Genomic DNA, 16,855 nt, shown 5'->3' on the forward strand with positions numbered 1-16,855 from the left:
ATGTGCGTAGTTCGAGTATCAGTGACACTCTCGAGTCCCTTCGAATCTCGCAGAGGGTTACGGCAAGGTGATGGTCTTTCGTGCTTGCTGTTCAACATTGCGTTAGAGAGTGTAATAAGGAGAGCGGGAATAAACACGAGTGGTACGATTTTCACGAAGTCCGTTCAACTGCTTGGTTTCGCTGATGGTATTGATATTATTGCTCGTAAATTTGAGTCGATGGCGGAAACGTACATCCGACTAAAGAGTGAAGCCAGGAGAATCGGATTAGTCATTAATGTGTAGAAGACAAAGTATATGATGGCAAAGGGCTCCAGGAAGGAATCACCGCTCCCGCCACCCAGAATTTATATCGACGGTGATGAAATCGAGGCGGTTGACGAATTCGTGTACTTCACACTTAAATTCAGAAATTGATCTCGGTAAACGGTTTACCGAGAATCCAACAGCTGATATCTCGGTAAAATATTTACTGATTCTCGGTAAATTTTTTACCGAGATTTCGGTAAACCATTACCGAGTCTGGGTGAACTTTGCCGAGATCTCGGTATAAAGTTGAATTACCGAGATCTCGGCAAAGTTTTAACGACATCTCGGTAAAACTTTTACCGAGATTCAGTAAAAATTATTACCGGATTCCCGGCTGTTGGATTCTCGGCAATCCGTTTGCTGAGGTCGGCGATTTAATTTAAATGTGTTGGGCTCACTGGTGACCGCCGACAACGACACCAGCAGAGAAATTCAGAGGCGCATTTTGGTAGGAAATCGTGCTTACTTTGGACTCCGCTCCGCAGAACTCTACGGTCGAATTAAGTTCGTCATAACTTCAGGGCTGTTACAGGTGGCGCGGATTTTGCGTTTTTCGCGGTTTTTGCGTTTCGCGCGGATTTGGCGCGTTTTGATAATTTCGGCGCGGTTTTTGCGGAAAGGGTTTTTCAATGCACTTACATGAAATATATAGACATTGAGCTCAACATAATCAGAAAAAATAAAGAACATTTTCAAATTTGAGTTAGGTATTAATTTTGAGATTGAGTAAAAATAATGTTAGTAGTCACTAGCTTGGAGTGGTAGATAAGTTGCACTGCACTAAACGCTCAATTTTTGAAAACAGAGAAGTTCCTCCTCTGAATTTCGTAGTCAACCTCTTGAAATCATTTCTGTCTTAACCATCATATTTTGGCTAAATTTTCCTATAAATTTTTTTTGGACGGGACTTATTTAGAAATGTCCGAGGTTCGAAAAACATTGAATCATGGCAAGATTTCTGCAAAAATTTCTAGAATATCTTGGTGATTCTGAAATCGGTTTTTTTTGTGGAATTTGCAAAAAGACGTCACTGGAAAATTTGGATAAACATTTGATTGAATTTTGTAATTAAATTGGTAGAATCTCGTAAAGAAAATCATTGGTTTTGTAGACTGTGTTACTTGTAGAACTTCTGTCGAATCGATTTTTGTTCAACCAGAGTGAATTATCCCAAAAATATGTAAACTTCTGTTGTCAGGGTAAAATTTATCTTTGATTTCCAATCGGAGCTTTCGTTGAGAGGGAAGTAGCGAGCACAGTTAATAAAGGGTTTCTTGGTAGAATTTTTGGAGGATATTTTTAACTTGGAAACTTGAAGCTTTGGTATCCTATGGACGACATTCTTGCTGAAATCTTTACTGAATTTCCAAGAGTGTGGAGTGGCCAGAAACTCTTATCATAAGTTTCTAATAAATTAATACTTCTCTACATACCGTTTGCTCAAAAGCAAGAACATTTGCCTGACATTTTTTATGAAATGTTCCCTATTCCAGAAATATCTCCCTCTAATATTATTCCTATTGGTATTGGTGATTTATTTAATCGATAGATTATGTTAGAATCAATTACTCAATTTGTATCTACACAAAAAATCCGAAAATTTTCTTGCAGTTCTCTCGAACGATCTTTTGGGACTTACTACAGATTTTATTGCACGTTTTCTACCATAATGTTGGTTATAATTATTTCAAAGATTCGTCAAGAATGCTCCTTTCTCACTGGAACTGGAACTGTTTCAGGGACCAGAAAACTCCATTCTCGTAAAAAAGTAGTCACCCTGATTGACCAGCAATCAAAGAACTATTTATTCAAAACTTTTTTGGCTGACACAAATTTCGATTTTCTCTTATGTCACCGCCCCCTCGGAAAATTTTGGTCGAAAATCAACATTTTGAGGGGGGACAAATAAAATGTTCAAGAAATTTAAAATATTTAAGGTGTAATTTGAGTTTCCCAGAAATTTTCTTTATAAATCCGATGAGTTTACCGATTTTGCTTAATTGATTGGATATTTTTCCATCGAATACATTTATTATTTACCATCCTCCCCCTTGACGAGTCAACGAGCACTGTGACAAAAGAAGAAAACGAGATTTGTTCCGGCCTTATTCCTATTAAAAAAAAACTAACCTGTTTGCAACAATTTTATACTCTTGGTTGATGTGGAAGTTGCATTTTAGATCATGGATTAATAATAGTTGAAATCGGTTTTAACTTTAGAAATGATCTTCATCTGGAGTGCAACAAAAACCATAAATAGTTGAAAAATTCAGGCTTTTTATGAGTTTGAGTCATCAAAATCATATATTTTTGTGTTGGCGCGGATTTGATGACCTCGGCGCGGATTTCAAATGGCTTGGCGCGGATTTTGCGGTTTCCAAAACGACACTTTTGTAACAGCCCTGTAACTTCTTCATCCGGAAGACTGAGTTCTGCCTGTTCCGCTCCTGTCTGTAACGTGCTTCGTTCGCTCTTGTACGGTGTTGCAGCATTCTCGCCCATGCTGCATTCTTTTCGTTTTTCAACTGTTTACATTCGCCGTCGTACCAGTCGTGTGATTCGGAGTCGCGAAGCCTAGTGCTGTAGCCGAGGTACTACCTATGGCGGATCGGATGTCCCTCCAGACATCTTCAAGTGTAGCTGCGCCAAGCTGCTCTTCCGTTGGCAGGGCCACTGCTAACTGCTGCGCGTAGTCTTGAGCCACTTCCACGTTACGCAGCTGCTCGATGTTGAGTCGCGGCGTTCGACTTCGACGCGTGGTGATAACTGTCGAAAGTTTTGAGCGCATGCATACAGCTGCTAAGTAGTGATCCGAATCTATATTCGCACTGCGGTATGTGCGGACATTGGTTATATCCGAGAAAAAAAATTACCGTCGATTAGAACGTGCTAGATTTGGTTTCCTGTTTGTTGGTCGGGTGATCTCCAGGTGGCTTTGGGGATATCTTTGCGGGGGAAGAAGGTGCTTCGGACTACCATACCACGGGAGGCTGCAAAGTTTACGCATCGCTGGCCGTTATCATTCGATACGGCGTGCAGGCTGTTTCGCCCGATTACCGGTCTGTACATTTCCTCCCTTCCTACCTGCGCGTTCATGTCGCTGACAACGATTTTCACGTCACGCGGCGAGCAACCTTCGTATGGTTGCTCTAACTGCGCGTAGAACGCTTGTTTCTCGTCATCAGGTTTCTCTTCGTGTGGACAGTGGACGTTGATGATGCTGTAGTTGAAGAAACGGCCCTTAACTCTCAACATGCACATCCTTGCGTTGATCGGCTGCCACCCGATCACACGTTGTCGCATCTTGCCCCACACTTTAACCCTCTAATACCCAAATTTTTGATTTTGATCTAAATAGCATTTTTCGTCATCTAAAATCGATTTAAACATGTTTTGGAAGATGATTCTTTTTAATTCTCAATTTCGTGAATTTCAGTTTTTGATTTTTCTAATTTTTATTTTTGAACATCCCTACACTTTTATATTTTTCCTGGAAGCCAATTTGGGAAACGGATTTTTTGAGATGAAAACATTTTGAGATTTTATGATTATTGTTGAAATATTATTATTTTAAATTTTTTTCACAGAAAATTTTATTTTCCGTGTAATTTTAAGGAAAATTATTTTAGAGTGTATTCGATTTCCTCAAACTATTAAACAAGGATAGAATGATTTGGGAAAAATTTAAAATATGTTAATTGTAGCGATTCAATACAAAATAAACAATGACTTCTAAAAGGTGACTAAAACATCAATTTTTCAATGATTTTTAAAAAATGTAAATACGCTTTAAAATACACCAAAAACCATTTTGAGAAATACAGAACAGTCCTAAATATCAGCCAAAAATATAAAAAAAATGATTTTCCACAAAACAAAAATTACAAAAATGCTCAAACTATACCCCGTCTAAAGGCGGGATTGGGTATTAGAGGGTTAAATCCTGTTCCCAGTTTATTGGTGGTGCCACAGCTTTGGTAGAAGCACAGACAACCAGACGTAACACTTCGAACATTTTTCGATTCAAATCATAGTCACGGAAACATATTCGCCCAATGCTAAAAGGACTAAGTTTGGCCGACCACCAACTAGGTGGCGGTAGTGAGCAAACGTCAAACTCGAACAAAAACTATGCGAGCGCCACGGTTGGGCAGTTGGCCAGCTATCAAATTTTGAAAAAGACCGTTAAATCGGTGTACGATGAGAATTATCAGAGTGTTACGTCTGTTTGTCTGTGGTAGAAGGTAGCCGCTCGATGCCCGCTTTTCCACACTTTCTGTCCAGTCTAACAAAGTTCCTGCGATGTCGAAGTAGCGGGGATGTAGTTCGTCGTAAATGATCCTGTCCATCCTGCGAAACCTAGTGACTTGCAATTCCATGTTCCAAGTTTCCAATCGTAGTCCTTATTTCGTCGCGTGGGTCTTTACCGATTGTCTCTCTCTCTCTTCTTGGCGTAACGTCCTCATTGGGACAAAGCCTGCATCTCAGCTTAGTGTTCTATGAGCATTTCCACAGTTATTAACTGAGAGCTTCCTCTGCCAATGACCATTTTGCATGCGTACAGTATGCGGCAGGAAAAAATGCGAAAGTCAAGGGGTCGGACAGCCTGATCTGGGATCGAAATATCAAAAAATATTAAAAATATTAATCCAAATATCACAAAAATGATCAAGTGTGCCGTGATGGTTATTTTTGTTTGTTATCATGTCAAACAAGAATGCCACAGAAGTTAGTACAGATCTTATTTTGTGAACAGCCTGATGTTGTACATAAAAAACCGCTGGCCATTTCCGTACTCCTCGGTCCTCGCTACCATACAGCTTCATCTTGTGCACAGGGTATATTCAAAATTTATGTTAGCCTGGGTTTTTGTTAGAACAACCGTTTGTTTATAGATGCTGCTTAATGTATGCTGGTACTGCCAGCTTAGTTTGTGGCATCAAGCGGCCTGAATATGAAACTATCCTGCCTCGGAAGCGATACCCAAATCATACCAATAACATACTGTTTTCGAAACATAACAAATCATCAAAGAAACCGAAACCCTGGCTAAAATTTTACCCTCCCAAGCTCTATGGTTCTCATTTCGTAATTATTTTCCCCTGAAATACTTCACTACTTTTATAGACACGTAGATTCTGAGAGCCTTCTACGTGTCGGTACATAATTAAATAAATAATCTCTTATGATAATATATACCCCAGAGTTTGATTTACCAAACCTCCCTCAGCTACGTGGAAATCGAGCATGATACACATACGCTTGTTGAACATATTTGCATGGAATCTGCCTTAAAGGAATTAGGTTTTATTGAAAGATTATATGTAAGAGATCTTGGTATTTGATTTGTTATCTCAAGGAACATCAAGTAGAGCTGATTTCGTCTTCAGCAAAGGATCCTCTTTGGTGTGGGTCTTTGTATCGTCAGCTCCTGAAACTGTAAAAATTGTGTGTGATGTACTACAAATAGAAAAATGAAATATGATTTCAAATACTTCAATTCTTTGCCAATGTTTGTCTACGGTTTGACTTTCGTTGTCTTCAACATCCTGGTTTATGACAGGTGTTCATTGAAAAGAAAACCAAAGCTACTTTGATGAAATTATGGATTTTAATAAATATTAAAAATATCAACCAATATTAATCCCAGTATCAATGAGCTGTCCGACCCCTTGGCGAAAGTGTTTTTCAACTTCAAACCTCATTTTCGTCCATTTGACATTAACCAATCTATGTTTCAAAGTTCCATGATCTATAATAGGCTAGTTTTCTGAAAAGTTAATTAAAAAATTTCCCATTTTGGTCACTAAGCTTTACAGGGCGGCGCCTGAAGATGAAGACAACCAGAATTTTCAAACCGCAGGAAATCGCACAGGTCGCTAAATTTCGCATCTGATGAAACAAAATTTTTGATTTTCTCTACAATATCATCAAATATATGTACTTATTTCATTTGGTATGTGAAACTACATGGCTCTGGATCAGTGTGGTCTGGTTGTTCATCAAATTTAAGCTAATTTTGTTACTGTTATAGTCATTTTGTTTGATGACCATTGGGCGCGCAGTTTATTGATACCCGCTTATTGGGCTTACATTATCACATGTTAAACATCAAATATGTTCATTTTTATTTTTCAGTGCTAGAATATAGACATTGACTGATACACTGTCATAAAAAAATAGTCATATATATCCCATATTTAGCGTGTAATAGTGCCTTGAACTTTTCGCATTTTTTCCTGCCGCACCCTGTATATCGTGTGGCAGGCACGAAAATACTCTATGCCCAAGGAAGTCAATGAAATTTCCTTTACGAAAAGATCCTGGACCGACCGGGAATCGAACCCGCCACCCTCAGCATGGTCATGCTTTACCGATTGTATCGAGTCGTATTTTCTCCTATGTTATTCGCAATGGGGATTTTTACGGGTAGCTTATTGGGCCTACGCCAACACTCCTGTCTCGCCGGAGGGCCATCGTGCCAGTTCTGTTTAACGTCCCAACCAACACTGGGACGACCACGCTGATGGGGCTACCACCTTGGATCTAGCTAGGCGTGGTGCAGCGTTTCTTATTCAGCCGCTGGATGCCAGAACAGACGCTGTTTGAGCCGCACCTCCTTGGTGAACAGACGCTCGGGTCGTACCTCCTCAATCTAGCTGAAGTCAGAAGGACAACAGTGCCCAGGTTACACTACCAGCTAAGCACACAACTCTTAGCTGGCGGTCTTTGTCATCGTTTGACCCGTGGAAGCATGAGGTAGGAACTTGTGAGGACCAGAGCTATGTTGGACGCTCTCCTTATCGACTCACCGTTTTGCAGTAACACGAAGTTAACTATCTACAAAACGCTGATTAGACCGGTCGTCCTCTATGGGCACGAAACATGGACCTCACGTGCCCTTGGAGTTTTCGAACGGAAGGTGTTGCGTACCATCTACGGCGGAGCGCAGATGGATGACGGGACTTGGAAAAGGCGAATGAACCACGAGCTGCATCAACTGCTGAAAGAACCAACCATCGTCCATACCGCGAAAATCGGGAGACCACGGTGGGCGGGTCACGTCATCAGGATGTCGGATAGCAACCCGACTAAAATGGTGCTCGAGAGTCATCCGACCGGTACAAGAAGACGTGGAGCGCAGCGAGCTAGGTGGGTCGACCAAGTGGAGGACGATCTGCGGACCCTACGCAGAATACGGAACTGGAGACAAACAGCCATGGACCGAGTGGAATGGAGACGGCTACTATGTACAGCAGAGGCCACCCCGGCCTTAGCCTGATCGGTAAGGTAAGTAAGGCTATTGATGGAAATATCGAAACAACTTTCTTTAAACTTTTGTTCGATTAGTATAGTTCAATTAACAAAAATATGATGAACAAAAGTGCTGTTTTCGCTGTTTGAAATATTTATTCGACACTTTTTTCAACACATAGGGAATCGCGCCACTTGGGCGGTGGCTTCTATATTCGTCTGTTTTCCACTATAATAATGGATGTTGGAAACGATAGCATGGGTAGCATTTTTTCCTGCTTAGTATTAGATGTAGAAAGCGTAGGAAATAGTGAATAAGATTCACGTGTTCGATTTACATTTATTGTGAAATTACCAAATTTTAAAACATGACAGATGTTGGCACGGAACAGACCCAGAAAGGCATCGAAACACCGAGTTGTGAGCAGCACATTAGAACGCTTGAAGTTGACGATTTCGTGCAGCTTTAACCCTTATGTGGCCGACAGGGTACCCGGGTACCCAGCGCCCATATAAAAAGCACGGTGTAGAAAAAAGCAAAAAGTTTGTCGGACACATAACGGTTAAACTGCAAAAAGCGATTTATTAATGAATGTTTGTTTATCATATTAGGAATTCATGTTTCTTACACTTTAGGTGTTATTGTGCAGTACCACTGGACTCTGTTCTTCCGACGCTACATTTAATCTAATCTTCTGCACACTGTAAATAACTCAATTTTCATTAGGTAGTTCTAAGAGTTCACTAGTTTTAAAGATTGTGTCACGTAATCGTATAGTATCTTTAGGTAGAATAACAAATTCAATTAGATATAAGTAGAATAGTAAATTTAGGAAACTTGCACTAGCTTCTTCCTCTCTTAGTTCTAACTTTATACTTTGGCAGGTGTTTTCCATATCAGCTATTGTTCTGATTCTATGGGGCTACATCTCGGATCGTTGGCAGTGCTCCCAGCGACAACAACAGATATGATATGATGTAATGAAAAAAATATCGTTAGCGCCCTGTATCCAAAGACCGAGAGGGTTCACAACCTACCTAATAGCTAAGCAAAAATCCACACGAGAGCGCGCAACAATAAGGAGTGTATCGGAAAGTAGTTGAAAATGTTCAGGATGCTCTATCTCGAAGCTGAGTTGGTCTTTTCATTTCGGTTCTTCTATGAAATCTTCACAATATAGTTAAGTTTAAAATAGCTTGAAAAAAATTGGAAAATGTTTAGTATTATTGAAAATATGGTTAAATGAATACACCTCACAAAATAAAAATCTGCACAAAATGCAATTTTGTTAAGATTTTCAAACATTTCAAAAATTTGTTGCGAATAAAATTTGTACGATAAAAAATCTGGAAAATATTGATGCTTGTTAACAGTTATGTACACATAACATATCATTCAACACCGACTTTCAAAATTCATATTTTCGAGAGAAAAATCTCCTATATCTACAAAATGGTCCACTCCAAAAAACGTCTATTTTTTGGTCAAACTTTGAAGTTCTGCATTTAATATCTTAAAAGGTTATAAAATTCTATGTTTTGCTCTAACTTACTCGTCATTAATTAAAAAACATACCCTATTTTAAAAAATGCGAATTTTTCATTTTATGTATTTTTTATTTGCGTAAACATGATTTGGAGGAGCATACAAAAAAGGGGTTCCTCAAAAATGGCCTTTTTTCATTTTTAAGAATTGCGCTTAAATGCAGTGGAGATTTTTCTTGAAAAAAATAATTTGCCTATATCATGAGGATTCTGGAGCTTATTATATTTGCACAAAAAAGTTAACAATTTTCACACATTATCGAACTTTTTTCGCAATTTGAATTTTTTAGAAGGTGTGCAAAAATTTAAAAATATGCGTTCAGTAATCTAGGTTAAAAGCCCAGTCAAAAGAACATTTATAGAAAATCATGAAAGGCATTTCTTTTTCCAAGGATATACAGTATCTCAAAAAATAAAATTACTTAAAATTTGTATTAAACTATTTTTGAGGCTATTGTAAACATTTTCAACTACTTTACGATACACTCCTTACATACCTTGAAAGTGTGCAAATTTCATTTCACTGAGTTCTTACATCGTCCCACATATTAATACATCTACAACTACAATTACCTACAAGCAGTAACGGCCCATCATTCGTGTTGAATGACCATCTGATTGGGATGGTCGTAATGGTTACTTATCTCTCGTGAGATAATGGAGTGGTTTATTGTGATAACTCCACGAACCAGCGTGTCTGAGTCTGGCGGTAGTAATAGTAGCCTTTAGATTGTCGAATCGATAGTGCCACAGCATCCAAGTTTGGCGCGGTGTGATCAGTGCTTCATCAAGTGTTAGAGTTATAGTTGTGGTAATACAAAATCAGTAGAAAATAGTGATCTACTTATTCAAGTTTCACTTGTTTTCAAAATCATATATATTATTGTAATCTTGCGTAATGATTCCGTAGAAATCCACAAGGTTTTCAGTAGTACTTGGTTCGGTGCTTTCTATGTCGTGTACTCACTCGTGTTAGGTAAGTAAGCTGCCTAATTGATTCGTGAAGGTGTTTGATTTTGATTACAATCGTTTGCGGATAGGAATAATAGAACAATTCATTCATACAATTCATAGGCCTTTATGTGGTGTTTCCCTGGAAATAGCAAAACTTGCTTAGGTGATCTAGTTGCATTGACATGGCTTCCACACAAAACCGCAGCAGTTTTGAAACTGCCAAAAAGTAATTTAAAATATATTTACTAAATTAGCCTATAAGTTATTAATTTTCAACTTTTTCAGTGATGATGAGTACAATCCATTCGAAAGGCGCCAAATCCGAAAAGCCAATTCGTAAGTATCATAACATCAGATTATGAAACGTGGTGTTTTTCTCAGAGAAATTCTAACCGTTGCGTTGGATTCATGGAACCTATGCAAGCTAGTTAATTTGACATCTCCAGCCAGCTGCGTTGCTGTTTACCTTTAGTCGTAATTTTGCGCCTGATTGTCTGTGATTTGAAATTATTGCGGATGTAACTGAATTTTCATAGGAAACATTTGATTTAGATCCATCGGGACGCTCATCCACATGGTGAAAGGTTCGCTAGGAACTGGTATACTGGCAATGCCTTTTGCCTTTAAAACCGGTGGTCTCGTGTTTGGTATCCTGGGAACCGTACTAGTAGCACTCATCTATACACATTGCGTTCATCTGCTGGTAAGGTGTCTATAGTTATTACTCACAATAATCCGGAATACTAACGCCAATTATGTCTTCGCAGGTTGGTACCTCCCAGAAGGCGTGCAGACGTAGCAGAATACCCGTGCTGGGCTTTGCCGAAACGGCTGAAAATGTGTTCGCCAACGGACCTCATGGAATAAGGAAATTTGCCGGATTTGCCAAGTAATGGTTTGTTTCTGCATCGCAAGCTAACGAGGAATTCGTAAGCCACATTTGGGTGATTGATAATATTTCTTAGTTGAGGGATTTTTTTTATCTTACTTTAACGGTTATGTGTGTTAACCGTTATTCTCTGGTATGAGCACTTCCACAGTTGTTAACTGAAAAGAATTCCTCTGCTAATGATCTTTTTGCATGTGTATAAACTAGCGTGGTTCAAAAAATCGTTTTTGCTCCACACCGCTTATTCGATTCGTAATCAGATTCTAAGTCTTCTCCCAAAAACTGAGCTGATTTGGTGGAAAATTGAGAGTGCACAAGCCCTTCAAAGTTTGTATGAGAATTACTAAAGGAAAACGACGTTTTTCATTCTATTGACCATGGCATTTCTCCAAGTGCCCTAGAGTGTTAGTTGACCCTCGATTCTCCTAGGCTACTCTATCAGCTATAACTTTGCCAAAGACCACATTCAAATCGAGGCAGACCTGTCAAAACGACAAGGATTCGCCACTTTGGAATACTCGGGACACTTTAGTGCGAAGAGCCTTCACTCCGTCACTTATGACTACGGCCTGAGATTAGCCAACTTTTCTACTGCCACGAAAATGGCCATTACCTCATTACTAGCACCTACTTTGTGCGCAAGGATATCCGCAAGCACACCTGGAGACACCTGCAAACAGCGAAGTTTACAACCAAATCGACCATGTGCTGGTAGATGACGGACGTCATTGATGTTAGAACTGTTAGGGGTCCCAACATCGTCTCAGATCACTATCTCGTAGTTTGTAAGAAGTTCGGTTATCAACTTGTCAGACTTTAGAAACCGGTGAACGATGCGTTTCAACATCTAGCGTTTCAACAGCTGAACGAGCGGATAAGTGAGATCAACGAGAGCGATAATCTCAACACTCTGTGGGAGTCTATCCGTGGAGTGATGAGTTCATCAGCGCTGCCCAAAGACGACCTAGGAACGGGTGGTTTAATGAGGAATGCCAGAGGCTAACGGACAAGAAGAATGCTGCCGGAAGCGGTATAGGGAAGCAAGAGTAGGTGAAATACGAATCCACCACCACAAGAAAAAAGAGTATGAGGAAAATGTGATTGCTCAGGCGCAAAAGAGTATGGAACAGGAACAGAATGATATGCGGAGGTTACAAGAAACCGTCATTGGCGTGTGGAGAAAAAACAGCGCTTTCTTTCGTCATGTGTAACGATCATGATGGAAACTTGCTGACAGATAAAACAATGGTGGCTACCAGGAGGAGAGAGCACTACGAGGTATCTTTGAACGGTGGGAATGGAAGATCTATATACAGAATTCGAATCGAAGACGACGAACAGACTGTTGAACCTCTAACGCTAGATGAGATCTAGACAGCCATTAGAGAACTGAAAAACAACAAGGCTGCTGGGAAGGACGACAAGGCTACTGGAAAAGCGAATCATCGACGGATCAGATGTTAACCCTGCGGCAGATTCTCGGTAAATTTCGAGAGGAGGTACAACTTGCAGACTCATCATCTGTTTATTGATTTCAAGGCTGCGTATGATTCAGTGAATAGAAACGAGTTCAGACTCATTATGATCGAACATGGTTTTCTGGCGAAGCTGATTAAACTTATTTGAAAGGCGCTTGACGGATCGAAATCGATTGTACGGGTTGCGGATGCAAATTGCATCATCGTTCGTAACCTTAAACGGACTGAAGTAGGACGATGCTGTTTAGAACTTAGTGTTTAACATAGCACTGGAAGGAGCGGTAAGGTAAGCTGGTGTGCAGAAGAGCGGAACCACTGTCACGTGGTCGTATATGCTTCTGGGCTTCGCGGACGATATCGACATCATCGCGATCGACTGTTGTTCGTACCTTTTAAGGGGAGACTGCGAAGAATGGATTTACCATTAAGGATAGACTTGTTAGGATCCTAAAATGGCCGCCACAATGGCCGGCTTTGGCACCTACTCACGATTTTGAGCGCACAAATCTCTTTGTAAACAAAACCAGCGTACCTGATCTTCTTATTTTAAGCTTATTACAAGTGAGCAAGAAGAGAATAATAAAATGCACTGTTATTCGAAGCTTGCTTCTTGAGATTTGTGCGTTTGAGGTTCTGATGCACTGTTGAAGCGGGATTCTAAGACGTTCGTCCTTAACACTACAAAGACCAAATAAATGGTTGCTGCTGAGAACGTTGATCCGCCGTGGTAGTGGTGACGAAGTGGGGATTGCGAAAAAATATTCATCAGGGAATCATCAGGTATCAGAAGGCCGGCTCCAGAGGCACGTTATCCTCCATTTGGGACATTTGTGCCAAATTGGGTTGAAATTGAACGAGAGTATCATGACGTCATGTAGAGTGAAACAGCAGTGGGCCCATTTTTGAAAAAAATGGTATTTAAGCACTTTAAGCCACCCTAGTGGCCTTTCTGGGTATAATTATTATTTGCTACATATGTGAACTCAATACACACTCCAAGATAAATCATCTCTTTCCAGAGCTTACATAGACTACATGCTGCTCGTGATCAGCTACTTCTCCGTTTGCGTATACCTCGTGTTCATATCGACAACGCTCCGGGACGTGATCAACTACGAGCTGAAAATCGATTGGAGCGTTCGGATATATATCCTGCTGACAACGTGTGTGGTTGCCTTCATAACTCAAGTTCGCGAGCTGAAATACTTGGTGCCATTTTCCCTGCTTGCCAACTCGTCCATCATCGTGGTCTTCATCATCACGCTGTATTACATCTTCAAGGAACCGCTTGCACTATCGAATCGGAAACTCTGGCCCGAGTTGAGCAACCTGCCGTCGTTTTTTGGGTATACTCTTGCCCAGACAAGTTTAAAAATTCTAATCACAACTAAGATTTCGTTCACAGCACAGCAGTCTACGCCATTGAGGGAATCGGCATAGTACTTCCGGTGGAGAACAAAATGAAGCAACCCCAGCATTTCCTGCAAACTTTTGGGGTTGTCAACTTCGCCATCTGTTTCATAACCATTATGTACAACATAGTAGGATTCTTCGGATATGCTACATACGGAGAGATAACTAAAGGATCCGTTACGCTGAATTTACCAAATGAGGAGCTGTAAATAACAACTATCCCTAAGAACCGCAGAAGCTCGATTTAGAACTGTATTTTTCCAGGTTGGCCAAATCGACACAAATTCTAGCAGCGGTGGCCATTCTTCTGACGCTGGGACTCTACTACTACGTTCCGATGGAGATCTTGTGGAAGAAGATCAGCCATAGAATACCCGAAAGGCGACACAATCTAGCGCAGATCGGTATTCGTTTGGGGATCGTAGTTGCCATGATGGGTCTTGCCTTGACCGTACCGCAGTTGGAGCCGTTCATCGGATTCGTGGGATCCATTGGGTCGGCCACGTTGGCACTGCTGACTCCGATCGTGCTGGATACGGTGTATCGATGGCCTGCGGGATACGGATGTATGAAGTGGCGGTTGCTGAAGAATATTGTCCTTGGAACGTTTGGATTGTTTATCCTCGCCGTAGGAACGTACTTTAGTTTGATGGATATTGTTGCAATATATGAATGAAATTGTTACTACAGTTTTTTCAATTATTTATTATTAAATGCTAATTGATATTAAAATCATAACCCAGAAGTATGTGCGATCTTGAGACGATAGTGCCGCTGCTTTGCACGCTTGTCGCCTGCTCCCTTCAAATTTGTAAACACTTCTTCCTGCTTTGAGGAGTGTTATTGGAGCCCTCTAGTTTATATCCGTTATAGATAGAACTGATAGGGTCCTTCACCCAAATAGTAGGTAGTGCTCATATCTTCAATACAATACCATGATCTGTTACACATGTTAGGAACCCGGCTGACACGGAAAAACTCTTAGCTCAACTTTGTACTATGGTGCTCCGCAAAATAGAGGTTTGGTGCCCAGCCCTGCGAGACAGCAGTAAAAAAATATTGCTACGTAAAATCAGCATCTGGATAATACGAACAGAGACAAACATCAAAATGCGACCCCAACGATTAAAATGGACTTGCGATTGGAACCTCGGTATGTGGAGCTGCCGATCTCTTAACTCCATTATAAGCACCCGCATACTCGCCGATCTACTGGAGGATCGCGGGTTCGGCATCGTAGCTCTGCAGGTGGTGTGCAGGTTGAGATCAAGGACCGATTCTTGGACTTCAAAGTAATCAACGTCATCCCAAGTAACCAAAAGTTCCGCTTCCCATGACAAAATGCACTTTCAAGTTTCGCGAAGTCCAGATAAAGATCCAAATGGAACTTTCTGGCTGCTTAAGAGGCTAACGATGAGCCTTGCTGGAACTTCGGTCACAAGTTCCGGCAAGGCTCATTGTTAGCCTCTTAAGCAGCCAGAAAGTTCCATTTGGAACTTTATCTGAACTTCGCGGAACTTTAAAGCTGCTTAAGATGCTATTCGGAACTTTGTCGGAACTTTCAAGTTTATAAAAATTCAGTTCAGTAGCATTGTATTTCAATGAAGATTAAATTTATTAAAATAAAAAAAGAAAATCGCGTTAAGTACTGTTCCTTTGAATTCCACTAAGAATTTGCATCCTTTGACAGATACGTATTTCGACCTCAACTGTAAGGTCGTCTATTTCTTTCACAGAAAACAACAGTTTAGGCATACACGAATAAAAGACAAATATGAATTTATCAAATCAATGAATATTGGGCCCATATAGCCGAGGCGGTAAACGCACGGGTATTCAGCATGACCATGCTGAGGGTGACGGGTTCGATTCCCGGTCGGTCCAGGATCTTTTCGTAAAGGAAATTTCCTTGACTTCCTTGGGCATAGAGTATCTTCGTGCCTGCCACACGATATACACATGCAAAATGGTCATTGGCAGAGGAAGCTCTCAGTTAAAAACTGTGGAAGTGCTCATTGAACACTAAGCTGAGAAGCAGGCTTTGTCCCAGTGAGGACGTTACGCCAACAAGAGGAGAGAGAGAGGAGAGGAGAGGAGGAATATTGGGCTTGAGCAAAAAAAAATAGCCGCCCATCGGATTCGAACCGATAGTCGCTGCATGAGAACCCTAGTACTACAGTTGCGATTGGGTGAACAGCAGGTAAAGTCTGACTTGAATCGATTTTATGTCGGCAGCTAGTTTTGCACATTGATACAGTAGTGAAGTTAACTTGACTTTGTCAAGTGTCTTCAGCAGCGCAGTGGTAAGTCGGCAGGCTATCACGCAGGAGGATCCAGTTCAATTCTACATAGCGGCGACATGTGTGAAAATATAAATATAATATATAAATGTTGGCTTATCCAACCAAGTTTGGGAAGACGTTCGGATCTCTTGCACACTTGAAACACTTCGAATACTTTCAACCATTTATTCACAACGATAACAATTCTCGCGCACTCTCGCAATAGGATACTTCCTTTGCCTTCTCCAATGTAAGAACTCCCCGTGCACTTTCTTAGGTTCCCTTATATAGCTCTTCTTCCCGTACATTGGAGAAGGCAAGCTGGCTGAAGTGACAATGGTTCACAAAATAATCAGTTGCCTTATAATAATTCTAACAATCGGCCATCCTGACCGTCATTCGACCCGAATGACGTCTTCACTATCGCTACCCTCATTTATTTCATCATCGCTATCTTCGTCTAAGGGAATGAATCTCTTCATGAACTCGGCACAAGTGGATGTACGATTGGGTCCTTCATGGTTACCTACTTTCTCTACATCATAACGATCATTTCTCTTCTTCTTAATCACACGGTATGGTCCTAAAAACTTCTTTGCTATTTTAAGATGTGTTCCAAATTGAGTTCGATTAATTGCTACTAAATCTCCAATATCGTAATCATTTGATTCTTTCCTAGTTTGATCAAATTGTTTTTTTCATCTTCTTTTGTGCTTGCTGAATATTTTTTC

At 40.6% G+C, this 16,855-nt stretch overlaps 1 protein-coding gene across 1 annotated transcript; it reads left to right on the forward strand.

The window, feature by feature from the left end:
• Nucleotides 1–9,720: 9,720 nt before the first annotated feature.
• LOC109422330 (proton-coupled amino acid transporter-like protein CG1139) lies at nucleotides 9,721–14,526 on the forward strand. Its single transcript, XM_062860274.1, has 9 exons — nucleotides 9,721–9,919; nucleotides 10,019–10,084; nucleotides 10,183–10,288; nucleotides 10,348–10,398; nucleotides 10,615–10,765; nucleotides 10,830–10,951; nucleotides 13,449–13,775; nucleotides 13,835–14,047; nucleotides 14,107–14,526. The coding sequence occupies exons 3-9, from the start codon at nucleotides 10,245–10,247 to the stop codon at nucleotides 14,516–14,518; spliced, it is 1,320 nt and encodes a 439-aa protein (XP_062716258.1). The 5' UTR covers nucleotides 9,721–9,919; nucleotides 10,019–10,084; nucleotides 10,183–10,244; the 3' UTR covers nucleotides 14,519–14,526.
• Nucleotides 14,527–16,855: the final 2,329 nt, after the last annotated feature.

Source organism: Aedes albopictus, chromosome 3 (genome assembly GCF_035046485.1).
Source record: "Aedes albopictus strain Foshan chromosome 3, AalbF5, whole genome shotgun sequence".
Lineage (NCBI taxonomy): Eukaryota > Metazoa > Arthropoda > Insecta > Diptera > Culicidae > Aedes > Aedes albopictus.

Bases quoted from the DNA above. Each gene is read 5' to 3' on its own strand.
- LOC109422330 (XM_062860274.1), top strand. From the start codon at position 10,245: ATGGCTTCCACACAAAACCGCAGCAGTTTTGAAACTGCCAAAAA. The intron at 10,289-10,347 runs GTAATTTAAAAT...CAACTTTTTCAG, and splicing joins AGTTTTGAAACTGCCAAAAA to TGATGATGAGTACAATCCAT. The intron at 14,048-14,106 runs GTAAATAACAAC...GTATTTTTCCAG, and splicing joins AATTTACCAAATGAGGAGCT to GTTGGCCAAATCGACACAAA.